This window comes from Sinohyriopsis cumingii, chromosome 8, assembly GCF_028554795.1.
Source record: "Sinohyriopsis cumingii isolate HCF-2022 chromosome 8, ASM2855479v2, whole genome shotgun sequence".
In the NCBI taxonomy this organism is placed as follows: Eukaryota; Metazoa; Mollusca; class Bivalvia; order Unionida; family Unionidae; genus Sinohyriopsis; species Sinohyriopsis cumingii.
The window spans coordinates 113,035,262-113,055,674 of record NC_142968.1 but is presented as its reverse complement, the minus strand read 5'-3'; the positions used below and the strand labels follow the sequence as shown (position 1 = coordinate 113,055,674).

Here is a 20,413-nt window from a genome sequence, read left to right as displayed (position 1 = left end):
TAAACTCTTCATTGTGATATGATGATTTCCATGGCCTAAATTATTTTGTATGAAATTCACACAAAAGTTAAATTTGGACTTAAACAAAACAGGACAATAATAAATAGCACTTGTAGAAAATAGTTCAAGCTGGGAAACAGTTAAGATGTTGCTGAAAATATTTTATCAGTTGGCTTTAAAAACAAAATGAAAAGAATTTTTTAGTTTTGGATTTTTCATCTTCTTTTCATCACTCAAAGTTACCTCCCATGCCTATTAAAAATACAGAATTGTCTCCCTTACATAAAAGCCTCATCTCTTTCACATTCCCTAAATCTCATTAAAGAGGAGACAATCTTTGGTGCAAGAAGCACAAACAACAGTCCATGGAATGGAGATGAAAAAAGAAAGTAACAAGAGACCAAGCCAGGCAGAGGTGAAAATTGACATTGATGTCAATGACCCTGAGGTTCAAAAGGCAGCTACGAAAATCCAGGCTGGATTTAGAGGGATGAAGACTAGAAAACAACTGAAGGCAAGCCAATCATCAGAAAAACCTCCTGAATAGTGACACTTGACATGTGGACTGATATCCAATTGTGGACTATGGTGTTGATTTGGAAACAAATAGAAATAACAGTGATTTAAACCTCTTTTTCTAGCAGGTTTATTTAAGGACAAACACATTTTCTGTTGTTTTAATGTTCATCGAATAAAAGATTCAGGAAAGTAAATGTTTAGGTTGGTCTAACTTTAAAGAAATCTTGTAACTTACAAAAATTACGCTATCATCTAAATATTCTGCCAGATGGTGTAGCTGTGGTTTAAATGGCTGAATATTTGTTAAACTTGTGAATATGATTAAATGTGAATTAACTTTTATCCTTAATGAATTGAAAATAATTGAATATCAAGTTTTGTAAAAATCAAACAGCTTGACACAAAGTTGGAGTGTTAAATATATTTGGTCTGAAGTGTCATTTTCGTGTTCATTTCAAGTATATTAGGTCTGAACTTTTTCATGTTCAGTTAAAGAAATCTAAAAATGTATGACTTTCTTCCAGATATTTTCATTATTTACAAGTCCAGTTAACTGCATAAAAGAAATATGAATTCACCCGTTTAATCATGTTTCTCACAAAATCTTGACCTACCACCACTTTTTCCTTAGTTCTATGTATGAATGTTGTAATATAAATGTATAACCTTTGCATTAATTTTGGAAAATTGTTTGTTTAATGTTGAGAACATATTTTTGTTCGATCAAGTGTTGGGGGTGTTTTTCCTCTGAAAAAATGCAAATTATAATAAAGAAATGAATTCATTTTTTATTGACTGATATTTTTATCTCTTCTTTTCTGTTTTCATAAAGGTTTTAAATAACTAATTCTACTTGGGAGCCCAAATTTGATGTGTTTGAAGGAAATTCAATGACCTTCTTGTATTTCGGAACATAACTACCCTTCATTCATAAGGTTTTAAAAACTGTTAAAGTAACTTTACAGAGGGCATTTATAAACACACTTTGTAATCATTGTATTCAGTGATAATTACACAGGGAGCTACTGAAAAAAATTTAAGAAATAGGATCAAGAGAAAGAAAGAACAAGTTAAAGAGCAAAATTAGGACTTTTCATATTCAGATGAAATGTTCTTGATAGAAATGTATAAGATTAAAAATGATAACTTGTCATGATAATACTTGACAGATGGCATGCTTCTTCAGGGTTACTGGACACAAATCTAGGCAGCTGTCAATACTTTTAGGCTTTAGTACAAGTTTTCCTGCTTTACTTTTACAACAGTCTGAATATTTAGTAATTTTGTATGAAATGATAAATGCAGTATTAAAGAACTCTTCACAAAAGCTACATTTAGATTATAGTGGAAAATAAGAAGCTTTTGAATGGACAAAGAGACATTGAGGATGGCATCAGGTGAATCATGTTTACCTTTGGTTGTGTTAAATTGTTTGTTTGTTTATTGTCTTTGCAACCTGTTTGACCTTGTGACTCATTTTTGTTGTCTTATTTGACATTGCCAGTCACAGTTTCTTGCAGTTATTTTTACTTGTACTAATAACCCACAACATTCTCCACCTTAAAATCTTGTTGTCAAAGTGTATGTTGCAGAGATGCCTACTATTCCAGATTTGCAGAATCAAATGTTAAAAATCCATTAACCTTTAATTATGTTTCCAAGGTGAATGTTACCCAAGCTTTCTTCATTTTTTTAAATCATGTTGCTAGGATACATGTTGCTAGGGTAATGGCATCTTTGACATGTAATGTCTTGTTGTCATAGCACATGCAGCCTAGGCAATGACATGTAACATTGTGCTACCTTTATATAGCTTTTAATCAGGAAGTCATTTTATTTTTTCATTTTTGGACAGGTGAATATATTTATTACCTATATTTATGTTGTCATGGTATACGTTACCATGGCAGTGAAAGTGACATTCTTGACTTTATGATCTTATGGTATGAAATTTGATGACAATACATTTGCAACCTTGAAATAGTAATATTATCAGTGATGCTGTGAATGGAGTTGAAACTACTTTACAATACTTCATGATTTTCATGGTTTCTGAGTTGCTTTTCTTAATCCGTTCCAGTTGTTAAACATTTCTTTCTTCATATTTCATGGTTTCTGTTTGATTTCATTGCATCCAAGTTATTCATTCATGGCATGTATTATAATTATCAAATTCACTATCAATATTTTCTTAGTGCTGTTCATAAAGGTAATGTAATTTAGAGCATGTTCATGTAAATGTATGTGCTTGAGTGAGAAAAAATGAGTGAGATCTATTTACAGTACCAAAATTTAATTTATTGAAAAGGGAGATTCATTTAATTTAATGGGAGAATATTGTATCATTCAATTCAGTCTGCAATTATGGTCAATGCAAATTGCATCTTGTATGGAATATAAACATGTTATTTTATCTTCCTCTGTTTTCTTAATGAGAATACAGAGTTTGAAGCTAGTGTACTTTAATATACACCAATCAGTGACAAAATTAGATTGCTTTAATATACACCAATCAGTGGCAAAACTAGATTGCTTTAATATACACCAGTCAGTGACAAAACTAGATTACTTTAATATACACCAGTCAGTGACAAAACTAGATTACTTTAATATACACCAATCAGTGACAAAATTAGATTGCTTTAATATACACCAATCAGTGGCAAAACTAGATTGCTTTAATATACACCAGTCAGTGACAAAACTAGATTACTTTAATATACACCAGTCAGTGACAAAACTAGATTACTTTCATATACACCAGTCAGTGACAAAACTAGATTAATATACACACAGTCAGTGACAAAACTAGATTATTTTAATATACACCAGTCAGTGACAAAACTAGATTACTTTAATATACACCAATCAGTAACAAAGCTAGATTACTTTAATATACACCAGTCAATGACAAAACTAGATTACTTTAATATACACCAATCAGTGACAAAACTAGGTTACTTTAATATACACCAATCAGTGGCAAAACTAGATTGCTTTAATATACACCAGTCAGTGACAAAACTAGATTACTTTAATATACACGAGTCAGTGACAAAACTAGATTACTTTCATATACACCAGTCAGTGACAAAACTAGATTAATATACACACAGTCAGTGACAAAACTAGATTATTTTAATATACACCAGTCAGTGACAAAACTAGATTACTTTAATATACACCAATCAGTAACAAAGCTAGATTACTTTAATATACACCAGTCAATGACAAAACTAGATTACTTTAATATACACCAATCAGTGACAAAACTAGGTTACTTTAATATACACCAATCAGTGACAAAACTAGATTGCTTGAATATACAACAATCAGTGACAAAACTAGATTAATATACACCAGTCAGTGACAAAACTAGATTACTTTAATATACACCAATCAGTGACAAAACTAGATTCCTTGAATATACACCAATCAGTGACAAAACTGGATTACTTTAATATACACCAATCAGTAACAAAGCTAGATTACTTTAATATACACCAATCAGTGACTAAACTAGATTACTTTAATATACACCAATCAGTGACAAAACTAGGTTACTTTAATGTACTCCAGTCAATGACAAAACTAGATTACTTTAATATACACCAATCAGTGACAAAACTAGATTGCTTTAATATACACCAGTCAATGACAAAACTAGATTAATATACACCAATCAGTGACAAAACTAGATTACTTTAATATACACCAATCAATGACAAAACTAGATTGCTTGAATATACACCAATCAGTGACAAAACTAGATTGCTTGAATATACACCAATCAGTGACAGAACTACATTACTTTATAATACACCAATCAGTGACAAAACTAGATTACTTTAATATACACCATTCAGTGACAAAACTAGATTACTTTAATATACACCAATCAGTGACAAAATTAGATTACTTTAATATACACCAATCAGTGACAAAATTAGATTACTTTAATATATACCAATCATTGAAAAAAATATGTTACTTTAATAGTTTTAATCTACCTAATGAAAAAAGATTGACTATACACTAAGTCAATGGAAACAAAATGAAGTGTGATCATTTTTTTGCCAGTACGAGGTATTATCAAACCATCAGAAAGGTGTGATAGTAACTACTGCTATCGATACATCAAATGGTGTGATAGCTACTACTATCGATACATCAAAATGGTGTGATAGTAACTACTACTAACGATACATCAAAATGGTGTGATTGTAACTACTACTATTGATACATCAAAATGGTGTGATAGTAACTACTACTAACGATACATCAAAATGGTGTGATAGTTACTACTATCGATACATCAAAATGGTGTGATTGTAACTACTACTATTGATACATCAAAATGGTGTGATAGTAACTACTACTAATGATACATCAAAATGGTGTGATAGTTACTACTATCGATACATCAAAATGGTGTGATTGTAACTACTACTATTGATACATCAAAATGGTGTGATAGTAACTACTACTAACGATACATCAAAATGGTATGATAGTTACTACTACTATTGATACATCAAAATGGTGTGATAGTAACTACTAACGATACATCAAAATGGTGTGATAGTTACTACTATCGATACATCAAAATGGTGTGATTGTAACTACTACTATTGATACATCAAAATGGTGTGATAGTAACTACTACTAACGATACATCAAAATGGTGTGATTGTAACTACTACTATTGATACATCAAAATGGTGTGATAGTAACTACTAACGATACATCAAAATGGTGTGATAGTTACTACTATCGATACATCAAAATGGTGTGATTGTAACTACTACTATTGATACATCAAAATGGTGTGATAGTAACTACTACTATCAATACATCAAATATAGTCACACCTGATCTGGTGACTGAGAAAGCCTGCCAGTAGACTCCCATGGGTCAATGGTTCTTACTGGACTTTTTCCCAGTTCTTTCTCCACCAGTTGAATGGGCTGCCATGTATAGCCTATCATATGGTGAAAAATGGTGTTAAACCCAAAGCAACAACAACAACCTGCAAATTGCAGATATCAATTTAAATTAGAATTTGTATGATTACATCTGATATAGTCAAACTTGGTCTGGAGACGCCCACATATAGTAATCATATGTTCCAATTAGAATCTGTATCAGTAAATCGAATATAATCAGACTTGGTCAGCTAATTATAAATCATAACTACAGACCATGACAGCGTGAAGCACGTCAATGAAGATTAGTTTCAGTTAAAAGTATCACTTACGATAGACGGGGAAATTCCTGTATAAAATGGCCATTTGTAAGACAGTGTGGGTTTTCCTAGGCAGGGCATTGAGTAGAACTAATGCATTTATAGTTTTTATTTTTTCACCCCCAATTTTAATGAACAATTTTGGAAAATAGAAATTTAATATCAGTCATAGTGATAATAAATTGGAAAATGGCCAGTTTGTTCAAGAATTTTTGTGTCTGCCATCATCTGTTGTAAATTATACTTTTAAGTGAAATTAACATTCATTTATGGGCTTCAAAATATCATTTTACATTGGTTAAAGTATTGATTTGTTTAAAAACTGCATGGGTATATTTATTATATCATGGTAAAATGGACTTTAGTCTATTTATTCTGACTCAGTAAGGAGTTAAAGGTATATTTATCACTTTGTTTAACTTAATAAAAAGGAAGGTGTCTCAATGTTTTTTTAAATTTTAGAATAAGTGTCTAATCAAGGAAATGGAAAATTAAGATATATGTCTTGCCTTACAATTAAAAATTTTTTAAATATTGAATTACTGTATTTTCTGAATTGGTTTTGTTCCCACTTTTTGTATACCATACTGTAACTCTTATAAATCGTAAATTGTTTTTATCTCTAATTTCTTGTTACATTAAAGCTTTGTGTTTGCTTTAAAAATCAGCTTAAAATTATTATTTTTTTTTGGCCTATAAATATTTGCATCTTCAAATGAATATGTGTTACAAAGTTTACAAGGACTTTCAGAAAATACTGAATGCTTTATGTTCCTCAAGTTTCTATTGTGAAAATATATGGATGAGAGAAATTGTTGCTCCAGATTAAATCCCAACTCCTCTCCCCCCCACCACAACACCATAAAAAATGAATAATATGGATGCATCAAAGTGTTGACATAAGGAATGTGGAGAAGTGATTTTAAAATATTGCATATTACTTAATTATATATATGCTGTTTAAAAAAGCCACTGTCAATTCTAATTAGGATTTCCTGCTGGTAAGCTCAGGTTGTTATATAGAGCCAGAATAAAATGTGGTTGATAGTGTGAGAAGTGTGTTACATATATTTTGAGCCTGTTTGAATTTAACTATGAAATTTGGCTTACAGTAATTCCTGCTTTTTGCCTAATATGAGTTTTTGTTTGCTGTGATTGCTAACATGTGCTGCTTGATGTGTCACATTACAGGGAAATGAAAAGAATGAAGCTGAGGCTGAATCAAAAGACTCCATTAGCAAATTAGATCAAAATGACCCTGAACTCAATGAAGCAGCCACCAGAATACAGGCAGGGTTTAGAGGTCACAGATCTCGAAAGGAATTGAAGAATGTACAGGTTTGTTAAAAATTTCCCATTTTCAGATTGTCATGGAGCAAGTCAGGGCCAGTGGTTATCTGGTTTGTTGCCTTGTCATATTAAAAAAGGTTAATGTGAAAAAAAGTTAAATAGAATCACAATTTTGTCATATTTTTGAACAAAAAGGGAAAAGTGTGACTTATGGATTGCATTTGCACTTATTTTTACAGGTTTATTATTATTGTATGGAACTTAACTGATTTCTAGTGTCTACAGTTCCATCCAGCATACAAGAAAGCCCTAAATATGAAGAAAACACATTACAGACCTCTATAAGACACATAATTAATAGAACTCTTGGTTATAGTGAATAATTCATAAAGGCCCTAGATAGTATTTTCAAATGAGAGACTACTGGATTTTCACTGCCTTTGTAAATGAATGCTAGGCACATAAATTAATATGTAATGTTTTGAAATGATGACTAACAACCAATCTGTTGCCTGAAAATTGAAGAAATGTTTGCTGAAGAGATGGGTCATGGAAATTTCTGTTTGTCTAAGTAGTTATTAATGAAGCATTATAGTAGAAAATTAGATGTCACCAACATATTTGTCAAAAGTTGTAGCTTAATGCTGAACATTATTTTTAGATGTATAGTTTTATAATTCTAGTTACATGCATTTGATGGATTGCCAACTCGGCCCACCTGTCATTCAGGCATTAACAAATGGCAGTTCCATAATAAATAGTGAATCACAGTTCTTTAAAATATTTTAGAAGCAATGAAAACTTTTGAATTATTAAACACTTGAAAGTGTAGAAGTGTCTTAGAATATATGTACAGTGGAACTTGCCTTGAAAGGGGCCATCCATTTAGTACGCATGCATGGAAGGGGGAGGGGGGGAATTAACCCAAATGCATACGCTTGCGTATGGGGGTGTCTACTGATAATGTACATATGCATGGGTGGTGGTGAAACCTTGATAATAATCTGTCTAATATGTAACCTGTTTGACTGGGTTCAGTCAACGTTTGAATTTTAGTGGACACTAGGCAAACTTTTTAAAGTTATGAAGCTTATTTCTTTGATGCAGCCAGACATTCAACGTGGTGGACTATCTTTTTTATTAAACATGTTAATATTATTAAATTCTTGATCATTTCTGTATGCATTAAATATAGGCCGTTCTATAGAATTCTGGTGAATGGGTGTGTTAAGCGTACATATGCAGGTGTGTGTGTGTGTGTAAAAAAGTACGCATGTGTACATGCAGGGGGTCAAGCTTTGCCAGATTTTTGCATACATACTAAATGGATGGCCCCAAAGACCACCCCTTCTGCCAAAAAATTGGTCTCTTAAGACAGGTGGTCATTTACAACAGGTCATAAAACTATATAATCAATAAATCTGTACAAGAAAGGTGGTCTTACATAGCAGTGGTCTTTCAAGACAGGTTTTACTGTATATCCTTAATGAATCACCATGTGTACTGAATAACAACATTATTTTGGGTGACGTGGTTTGAATTTAATTTTATAAAACACATCATTCCTAAAATACTTTTAGATTCTTCCTTGTATCCTAGCTGAAATAATTTTTTAAAGTACATAATACAGTTGTCTTTTTGAAAATAAAATTATCTACAAACGACCTTGAAAAGTTGTTTTTTAATGGAACAAAATACTTTATAAAGTTATATTAGTGATTGATCAATTTATAAAGTTATGGTTGTGATTGATCAGTCTCAGATTTTTGTTAGATTTAATTGATTGTTATTTTATCCTTTGATTGATTGATTACCTGGATTTACGTCACATGCACCCAAAAGGGCATGTGCAATTTTATCCTTTGGAAAACTTAATGATTTATGTTACCATTAATTGCTACTTGCAGAATTAGCACATGTTTAGGAACGGTGTGTTGAAATAATTCATTGAATTTCACATTGTGTGTGCTTTGTTTTGCTTTGGTGTGTATAGCAAGGTGTACATGCGCATGGAGCAACTTCCCCAACAGCAACATCAACAGCACAGGAAACAGAGAAAACAGTCGATATTGACCTTAATGACCCAAGTGCAGGGGCTGCTGCCACTAAAATACAGGCAGGGTTCAGGGGTCACAGAGTACGTAAGGAATTGAAACAGAAAAAGACCAAGGTTTGTATATCATCTGTTTGATAGTACCCTTGTACTAAGGAGAAATGGCTTCTAAAAGGATGGAAAATTTGCATAATATACAAGCTTATGAAATATTCTGGTTCATCAAGTTACACACAGAAAGTGTTAACAGATATCCTGTGCTGTGTATACAATCAAGATATACTTTCCATTAGGCATTTTGCAATTAAAATTGAACATCAGCAGTGCAACTTATGGGTGACCAACCATTCCAAACTGAAGAATTGTGATATAGTTTGAATGGTATAGATTCAAATATAGTGTTATTGCTATAATTTCAATACAGTAGGCATATTGCATACAAAGCTGTTAATTTTTATTTCATCAGAAAACCAGGTGTGCAAGTCTTCCTTTGGAACAACATTGTAGTTTTTTGGACCATAATTTGCATTCAGTGGGCATATTGCATACAATGCTGTTAATTTGTGTTTCATTGCAAAACCAATTATGTGTGTGTTTTGCTTATAGTAGGAAATAACAATATCTCATCAGGGAGAAAGAACATTGGCAATATCTAAGGGTGAAAATGTATAATGCAGACAGTAGCATAATTAAATTTATTGTTTGTGTCTGCAGATGGTCAACTAGGAATGTGTTCAGTAATCCACACACAGCTGAGAAATCATTGATTTTCAGAAGTGTATTATTAAGCAATATTTATTGTTTATCATCAGGAAATAAAACAATACTATCAAATAAATAGAGACTTCAATAGATGAGAAATGGGTGACAAGGAGGTCCTGCAAAACGAACTGTGATAATACTTTTGTTGCTGTTTCATGTTCTTATATAAAAATACTTATCAGCATTATGATTTGGAAAACAATATATACTGATTGATAGCAATGTTTCAGTTCAGAGAACAAGAATGTGTACAAAATGTACTATGACTTGCATGCCATCGTTGTATTTAATGGGAAAGTTAACATGTATTTATAGCAAAGTTGAGATAACATTTATGACAGTTTCACCATTGGGCATATGATGTATATCTGTCACACTGTTTGATATATACCTGCAAAATTTACATACATTCAATGTACAATAATATACAAATTGTATTCATTCACAATGACCATAATACACATATACATATAATGACCTGACATTTCCTTATATAATAACTTATACTGCCTTATTGCTTGTGTACAATAATATGACATGGTTTTCATCTTTATACAAGTCTGTTGAGGCTGTCGGAAGATGAGGAATATGAAATATGCATGTTTAATCTGGAGCAAATTTAAAAAAAACCCCAAAGTTGTCATTTCATTTGTATAAATAAAATACTCCTCTCATAAAGCATTTTCTCATGAAATCAAACTACTTTCTAATGATTTCAAATCTTGGGTAAGAATTATATATGAAACCTTCAAAGCTAGGTAGAAGTTGAAACTGTAGTGTTATATTAGAAAGAGAAAGACTATGTCTGGAGAATTAAAGTTGATGTTTTACTAATGAATAGATTTTAGATTTTTTTTTTCCTGGGAGAGTAGTAGTTGTATAATCAAAATGAGGTTAATAATGACCTGCATGGATATAATGTAAGATAATTGAACAGGGAATGATGGAATTTCACTGGTGCTCTTGATATAATAATACATATAATAATAATAATAATAATAATAATAATAATAATGATAATAGTAATAGTAATGATAATAATAATAATAATATTATTATTACATTGTATTGATATTATTATTATTATTATTACATTGTATTAGTATTTATTATTATTATTATTATTATTACATTGTATTAGTATTTATTATTATTATTATTCTTATTCTTATTATTATTACACCAACAACCAGTTTTCAAAATTATTAGTTATAATTAAGATAGAAAAAGAAATGCAATGGCTGTAATTTTTAATGAATAATAAAATTAATGTAATTTTTACAACATAAATTAAAACTGGATATAGTCCCTTTTTCATAAAATGGAATAAAATAAATGATATATTAACATGGAATAATATCTCATTTATTACCATGAAATGAACAGTTTACAACTGTACTGTACAGAATATAATTTTGTCAAAATCATTAAAGCCCATAATATTACATTGCTTAGTGGCCACCTGTGTGACCAGAAGTTAGATGTAATGAAAGGTCTAAATGTAGCTGCTGTTATGGGTGTGTTGCTTTGTTTGCGGTGACTAATATTGAACCACACAAGGGGAGGTAACTTAGCTGATTTATTTTCTGTTTAAAATTTTCTAAAATTTGTAATTTCTAAATTGCTGCATGATTTTGAAATCAGTCATAATTTTGCAGTACATTTTCAAATGCTTTGAGTTACCTCCCTCTGCATTCTCTTTTGTCCAGCGATTTTGTCTGTACATTTTCTATTTTAGAATGTGTTCACAATTTTACCTTTTTTTGACAAAGACAAGCTGCACATTTATATTGTAACCATTACAAATAAGACACAAGAGAAAACAGCATACTTCCTGTAAATTTCTTTTTGAATACATAATCTGATATAGTAATTAAAGTTTAAGTAAACAAAATAATTAATCTGTAGACGAAAAAAAATAGCAATGTGGTGAACATATTTAGCAGTCACACCCACCCCTCACTGGTGTGTGTTTCGTTTACTTCTTGCACTTAGGAAAAGGGCCAGGGTAAACCAGTTGAGAAGAATACAGAGGAAGAATTAAGCATTAATCACACTGACCATGAATTAAACATGGCTGCTACCAAAATTCAAGCCAGTTTTAAGGGCTACAAGAGTAGAAAGGAGTTCAAGGTTGGTTGTAGAGTATTGTAGATAGAATTTTCATGCTCAGTAAAGCTTTTTTTATTTATTCTGCTAAATAGGTTAGTTCATCATTAAGAAGCTTGTATTAGAAGGTTAAGAAAAAGCATGTAGGTAATAATATATGCATTTGTTTTACTATATATGAAAAAGCCGCTGTAAACAGTAAAGGCAGTGCACAATGAGTTAATTCAATAAAAGCAGATGAAGTAATTAAAATAGATGGAGTTTTACTGATATCGCATCTTGTCTGAATTTTTCAAAATATACATCAACTGTTTAACAGAAATTGAAGGGGAGGTGGAAATCTAGAAGACTGACTCTATTTCAGAAAACAGTATACTGTGTTGAATTCAGATAACGAATTTAATTGATTTAAAAATTGGTCTTCATTTATTCTTTGTGGATCAATAGAGAATACTTGTATCAGCATGTTGAATTTTTACCAGCTCAGGTTACTTTGGATGTGGCAAAACAAAGAATTTAATGATTTCAAGAGATAAATAAGAAAGTTTATAAGAATCTTTAACATATTATCTTAAGTTAGTATCAATTAGTCATTCAGTCCATAGCTTTATATGCAATGTCATCAGTATTGTTAAGGAAAAATGTTGTTGAACTGACAAAGATGAGGGGATGAACAATGCTGCTGGAACATAGTGTACTATCTGAACACAAAATTAAGGTGATATTGAAGGTTTATATTTGCATTTGCTGTGCATAGAGTTCTTTATATATTGTACTGAACAATGAAACAAATGACTGCATAGACAATTACCTTGCTTCTAATTAGTTAGCTTACTTGTGCACTTTGCAAAAAAGTAAAACTAAAATCTTCACTTTATATCTGGAACCTGCACAATAATTACTTGTAGTAAAACCTGCCTTAATGGACACCTCAATGTAAAGGACACCTATTATAAAGACAAGATTTACGACCCTCCACCTCCTTAATTTTCATTGCACATTATCCTCAGACAATTTAAAGAACACCACCTATCCATAGAGGATAGAAATTCTCTTGAGTGACCTTTAAGATAGGTTCATTGCCTTTAAATTTGGGATGTATACTCTTCCATACTCGAGTTTAAAGCAGTTTATTGTGGAGAGGCTCTTTCAGAGGTACAAGGACCTTGTCATATGAGTGCAGCAGCTGAAGTGTGACAACAGTTAATATGTTGATTTTGTAATTTGCACACAAAAAATATTTGGCAGCTATGGCTTCAACAAATGGGCCAATACCAGCTCCAATTGATATATACTCTCAACATCCTTTTACAGCTGAATAGTAAAGATGCTTCTAATTACAAGAATATACTTGGCAGTGGTTCTATCTATGATTTGTTGCTAATGCTTTGATGACAGCATTTACCTGGGAAGGGAGAAATGTCTCTTTGCATCAGTTGGTAATAAAGGGTATATACATGTATAATGATGACATGAAAGGCAATATATATATATATATATATATATATATATATATATATATATATATATATATATATATATATATATATCCCTTACAATTAATATTTCATTTTGCTGTCCCTTATATTAGACCCATGGTCAGATTGTTCCCTCAACCAACTGTGGCATCTGTCAATCTAGTATTGGGTAACAGATTCAAGTGGACTGGAACTCATTAGGTTGTTGCATAATCAGTTGGCAGGACAAGAGCTTGCCTAACCTTTTGCGGCAAACAGAAACACTTCCCTATGTAACATGTACAAATTCTAATATTTACAACTTCAGTTATCATTCTATCTTTTATGAAATGTTTGCAATATAGGAGTCTTTTTACTGCTAACACTAGGTAATTTTTCAGAAGGAAAAACACTGGTTGTAAAGAAATAAATACACAAGTAAGTAGTGGGAGCATTGTTTGTTTTTCCCATTGGTCACTTGTAGATTCAAAGGGAATATTATTTTTCCCTTCAAGAAAGGCTACTAGTTAAAATAAGTGTGGTCATTCGGTCATTGCTGCAGATAGGTTTTTGGTAGATTAGTTTTTGATAGCACTTTCAGCATATATTTAGCTTTTTATGTCATGGTGAGGAAACAGGAGCTAAGTGCCTTTCCCAAGGACAGATTGAGACAGCTGACCTGGGTGGGTATCAAACCCATGACCCTTGAATTACAAGTTCCATTGTTCTACCAACTTAGCTACTGCCACACTCTTACTGCAGATATATGTGATTAATATGCTGAATGTACTGAAAGTATGATGACACCAGAATCTTAAGATTAGTTATAATTAGTTCAGTTATGCAGCTTCATAAAGCACTTCAGTATGATACAGTTCCTATTACTGTATTATGCAGGTATGAAGTCAGATAGTTTTTTTTACTACTATCTAGTCTAGTTGTCTTTACTGATATCTAGTTTGGTTTTCTTTTCTCTGAATCTTTTAGTCTTTTTACCAATATCTACCTGGTAGTCTAGTAGTCTTTTATCAGTATCTAGTTTAGTATTTATACCAATATCTTAACTAGCAGCCTACTGCTATCTAGTCCAGTGGTCTTTTACCAGTATCTGGTCTAGTAGTCTTTATACCAATATCTAGTATAGTAGTTTGTATACTAGTGTCTAGTCTTGAAACTTGTTGTCTTAGTTGGTAGGATTTAGCTTGACTGTCAAATCAAAAAGTGAATACTAAGTAATAAAATATGTTTAATAAACTGTAAACCTATTTTGTTTCCATATGATTTATCAGTCAAGTTCAACTGCAAACTGCACAGACCCATACCTGCCATAGCATAATGCAGTGGCAGATCTGTTTCTCTGCAGTAATCATTAGAACGAACAGCATAGACCCTAATCTGCTGGTGCAGTTTGTGACAAAAGATCAGGGCCTTTGTTGTTTGTAGTTCAACTCAATTAATATGTGAATATACACGGTATTTGTATTTGTACAAAGCAAACCTAATTTAATGAACAGCTTCCATAAAATTATACACTAATTTAAAAATGGAGTAAGATTGGGTTTTGAATCATTAACTTGACACTATAAAGTTTAGTTGCATACAGAAGAATGATTGTTGTTTGGAATCATTTATTTGACACTTCACTGCATAGATGAATACAGATAAAGATTATTGTTGGAATCATTTATTTGACACTTTGATGTACAGTTGATTTCAGAAGCAAGATTGCTGTATGGAATCATTAATTGGACACATAAATGTACAGTTGCATACAGAAGTAAGATTGCTGTTTGGAATCATTAATTTGACACACAAATGTACATTTACATACTGAAGTAAGATTGTTCCTTAGAATCCTTAATTTGCACTTCACTTTTCAGTTGTGTATAGAAGTAAAATTGTTGTATGGATTGATTAATTGGACACTTTGATGTACAGTTGCATGTATACAGAAGTTAGATTGTTGTTTGGAATCATTAATTTGAGACTTCTTTGTACAGTTGCATATTAAAGTAAGATTGTTATTTGGAATCATTAATTTGACACTCACTGTTCAGTTGCATATTGAAGTAAGATTGTTGTTTAGAATAATTAATTTACACTTCGATATACATTTGCATATTGACAAATATCATTTGCATACTGAATGTAATCTTTCTATCTGTTTGTAAAGCCCAACAAATTGCAGACATCTTGAAATAATGAAATACAAGTAGCTTCATAGTTCTTGATCTACCAGCACTTAATGTGTCAGCAAAAGGTATTGTTATAATATGTCTCAGCTAAATGATCATTGTACAAAATGAACTGAAAGATGTTTAGGACCAGTATCTTTCAAGATTCAGTATTATTCAGATGATTTAGCATACACAACTTTTTGCATGTAACAGCAGCATTGCGGCTTAAAAATAACCTACCAGTACTATGCATACAAATCTTTGTGAATGATAAAATGTACCCAGGACTAACGAGTTTTGTGAATTTTGCTTCCCATATCCACATCAGAAACAGTGACTTGCAGTAATTTGGAACTTATGAGATTATCTTTTGTTGTTGCAGGAAGCTCACCAGTACCAGGCAGAAGCTGAGGAGACAATGGAGAAGGAAGAGGAGGAAATGGATATTAATCTTGAGGATCCAGATGTGGAAAAAGCAGCCATTAAGATTCAGGCAGGGTTCAAGGGCATGAAAGCACGACAAGAGGTCAAGGCCATGAGAGTAGGTCATGGTTAAGTCAGATATATATTATATTTCACATGCACCAGCATACAAATGTGTTCTGTCACTTACACAAGCCCTTTGTTTATAAGTTTCAGGCAAGACAAAAAAATGTTCATTGGTATAAGAAGTGTAACAAACAATATACCGTATATATTAGTTTTGCCAGTATTTAGAATACAACAGTTACTATAATAATCACCTTAATAGCCTGGTAGATAGGGGCTTATGCTCTTTATAGTATTTCAAATACAGCAGTTACTATAACAGTCACTTTTATTTAGTGGGAGATCAGGGGTTTAAACTAATTACAGTATTTAGAATACAACAGCTACTATAATAGTCACCTGAGTGTAGTGGGAGATCAGGGGCTTATGACATTTGCATGAAATCATGAGAAGATTGAACAAAGTGGAACTGCTGGCACAATATGTGAAGGCCGTTATAGATCTACATTATTTGTAGATAGACATCCATTATGCTGGCACATTATGTGAAGACCATTACGGATCTACATTATTTGTAGATAGACATCCATTATGCTGGCACATTATGTGAAGACCATTACGGATCTACATTATTTGTAGATAGACATCCATTATGCTGGCACATTATGTCAATGCATTTATGGATGTACATTATTTGTAGATAGACATCCATTATGCTGGCACATTATGTCAATGCAGTTATAGATCTACATTATTTGTGGATAGACATCCATTATGATGGCACATTATGTGAAGGCCGTTATGGATCTACATTATTTGTAGATAGACATCCATTATGCTGGCACATTATGTGAAGGCCGTTATGGATGTACATTATTTGTAGATACACATCCATTATGCTGGCACATTATGTCAATGCAGTTATGGATGTACATTATTTGTAGATATAAATCCATTATGCTGGCTCATTATGTCAATGCAGTTATAGATCTACATTATTTGTAGATAGACATCCATTATGCTGACACATTATGTGAAGGCCGTTAGGGATCTACATTATTTGTAGATAGACATCCATTATGCTGGCACATTATGTGAAAGCAGTTATAGATCTATGTTATTTGTAGATAGACGTCCATTATGCTGGCACATTATGTGAAGGCAGTTATAGATGTATGTTATTTGTAGATAGACATTCATTATGCTGACACATTATGTGAAGGCCGTTATGGATCTACATTATTTGTAGATAGACATCCATTATGCTGGCACATTATGTGAAGGCTGTTATGGGTCTACATTATTTGTAGATAGACATCCATTATGCTTGCACATTATGTGAAGGCCATTAGGGATCTACATTATTTGTAGATAGACATCCATTATGCTGGCACATTATGTGAAAGCAGTTATAGATGTATGTTATTGTAGATAGACATTCATTATGCTGACACATTATGTGAAGGCCGTTAGGGATCTACATTATTTGTAGATAGACATCCATTATGCTCAGGTGAATAGCATGTTCCTTGTTAGACTGTTTATTCCAAGGTACAAATTATGTCTCAACTATAACACTCTGCCTTGTGTAGGAATATTGTTTCCAGTGATGATGATGATGGTGGTGACTGCATCATCAGCATATATCATCACTGTCCATGCTTTTAGTTGTTTGCAAGTCATCTAACACATGACTACTTTTCTGCCTTCCTTTCAAAGTAGAAGTGTGCTGATGCATTAGCACTAGTTTATTCCAGATGTTACAACACAAATACTACAAAAATATATATTAGTTTTTTAGATGTTGAAAGAAATTAATAACATGGAAGACTAATTTAATAAATTGAATATTTATCTCTGTTCATTTTGTGTTTGACTTGTTTTAAGTGGCCAAAGTTATAAAATAGTCCATGCATGTCATTTTGACACTAAAAATGACCACCGCTGTTTTCATTGAAATGTAGACTAATTTTGGTCAGATCTTTGGTTTATTTCAATCATAATGATTTGATGATAAAAATAATTTGAGCAGCCTTCTAGTTTAGCAGATTTTTGTTCATCTCTACTAAATTTGTACACTAGTGTAGATTTAGTTACAATGTTATTAGCCTTTAAATGATATCTGGTTTTAAGTTCAGGACTGATAAAGGCTTTTTTTGATGAATGCCATAAATAAATAGTAATGCATTGGAGAAGTGCTTGAATCCTCAGAAGAAGAAAAACATAGGAAACAAAATTTTCTGTGCATCTTATGGTAAAATTGGCAAGTAATATTGTGGTAATATAGTAAACTGAGGATAGTAAAACTCCCCAAACACAAAATGTTTTGTCTTGACATCATTATAATTGTAGTAATATAGTAAACTGAGGATAGTAAAACTCCCCAAACACAAAATGTTTTGTCTTGACATCATTATAATTGTAGTAATATAGTAAACTAATGATAGTAAAACTCCCCAAACACAAAATGTTTAGTCTCAGTATCATTTAAAAGGAATATATAATACTTGATAGATATAGAAGAGAAATGTGTGCATGTGATTTAGGTTTATAATGTAGCTTTAACAAATTTAGTCATATCGCTATGTCTCTAGTGTGGCAGTTTATAGTGATGTCTAGCACTGGGGCATCATGCCACAGACATGTGGCATCATATCCCACCCAGTCACATAATCCTGACACCAAGTTGACCAGTCCTAACACTAACCTCTTAATGCTGAATGCCTAGCAAGGCAGCTGTTAGTACCAGTTTCATAAGTCTTTGGTATGACTTGACTGGATTCAAACCTGTGACCTCCTGCATCTGTGGTGGTTGCTCTAACCATAAAAACAAAACACAGGTAATGAATGGGAAGGGAAGCAAATCATCATTGACCTGTATTCCTGTAAATATGAATGAAATGTTTATCTAACAGCACAATTCTGGTCTATTCTTTTTAATATTAGATATATTTATATTGTGCCTTCATGTGTTGTGATTCAAAATCTGTATCAAAATTCTCCACAATACTTCTGTTTCACTTTTTCTGAATGAATTCTCTAATACTTTCATATTCTTCAAATGATATGTTAGCATAGTCCAAAAAGTATTGAAAGGAATTTGTATTGAAAATATATTGTAAAACATTTAGGAAAGTAACAAATACCTGAAATGTAAATTCGACCACCAGATGCAATTACTATTCAATACTTGTACAAAACTGAAGATAACAAATGTGTGTGTTGTAAAGTATGATGGTAATATTTTAGCTCCAAGTATCACAATTCCATGTTGTACATTATATTTTACATGGTATAAACTTTCATAATACCTTTTACAAGTAGTTTCGTATCATTTACACTAATGATTTCAGAATGCATTCTCTGATATTTTACAATATGAACTCCTATGGTAGATGTATAGATCTTCTGGGACTTTGGTGTTCTTTCTCAGTGTTTCAAGAGCTGTGTCATTTTGTTTAGCAAAATATGAATTGTAAATTCTTGTATTCAGTCTCCAAGGTTTAAGCATGATAATATGCTAGTGGTTCTGTTTCTGTTACACCTGTTAAAGAAAAACCAAACCTGGATAGATCCACAAGAGTACCTGAGAAACTTTCCAGAAAGTAATCAAATGTCATACAAAACATTTTAATATTAACATTCACTTAATAAAGATTAGTACATATTTAAAAATAGAACAACAATAAATACATTCCCATAACAATGAAATTGCACAGAACAAAACTTTTGCCTCTGGTGTTTTTCAGTTCCCATGCATCTTGTTTTCTTTTTATTTAGAGTCTCAATATAACCATGAAGTTATTTTTTTATGACTTTATTAAAAATAATTCTGGTTTGCCAAAACTGCATTTAAGTCAAATTATTTAAAGGTACTGTGAATGCAGGCTGTCAAGTTTGAAGTCCAATACCATCCAAAATTTCACATAATAAGAGGCATGTGTGAAATCCAGTTAGTGGTATCCAGTCCAATGCCATCCAAATTTTTCCCATAACAAAGGGCATATGTGAAATCCAGTTAGTGGTATCCGGTCCAATGCCATCCAAATTTTTCCCATAACAAAGGGCATATGTGAAATCCAGTTAGTGGTATCCAGTCCAATGCCATCCAAATTTTTCCCATAGTGTCACTGTTCATTGTCCTGTTATCTGGGCATTAACACCCGGACTTAGTGTCTTCTACACAGAAATTCTCTGTGGGATAAACATATTAATCATTTTTATATGCTTACCATATTATGACTTTATTTGTATGTCTGTTGCCAATTTTATTTCTGAACAATACACCAAATTGTCCACCATCTGCAGTTAT

At 31.9% G+C, this 20,413-nt stretch overlaps 1 protein-coding gene across 5 annotated transcripts in view; it reads left to right on the top strand.

Moving 5' to 3' along the window:
- LOC149794397 (uncharacterized) overlaps positions 1-20,413 on the top strand; it is a 71,031-nt gene that overhangs the window by 36,275 nt on the left and 14,343 nt on the right. For 4 of the 5 annotated variants that reach the window (XM_089968579.1, XM_089968578.1, XM_089968577.1 and 1 more), the window contains 4 exons: positions 6,956-7,102; positions 9,048-9,224; positions 11,865-12,002; positions 15,995-16,153. In XM_089968579.1, coding sequence (XP_089824705.1) covers positions 6,956-7,102; positions 9,048-9,224; positions 11,865-12,002; positions 15,995-16,153 — 621 coding nt within the window. The remainder of the gene's footprint in view (positions 1-6,955; positions 7,103-9,047; positions 9,225-11,864; positions 12,003-15,994; positions 16,154-20,413) is intronic. The other variant, XM_089968581.1, reaches the window with a different exon arrangement.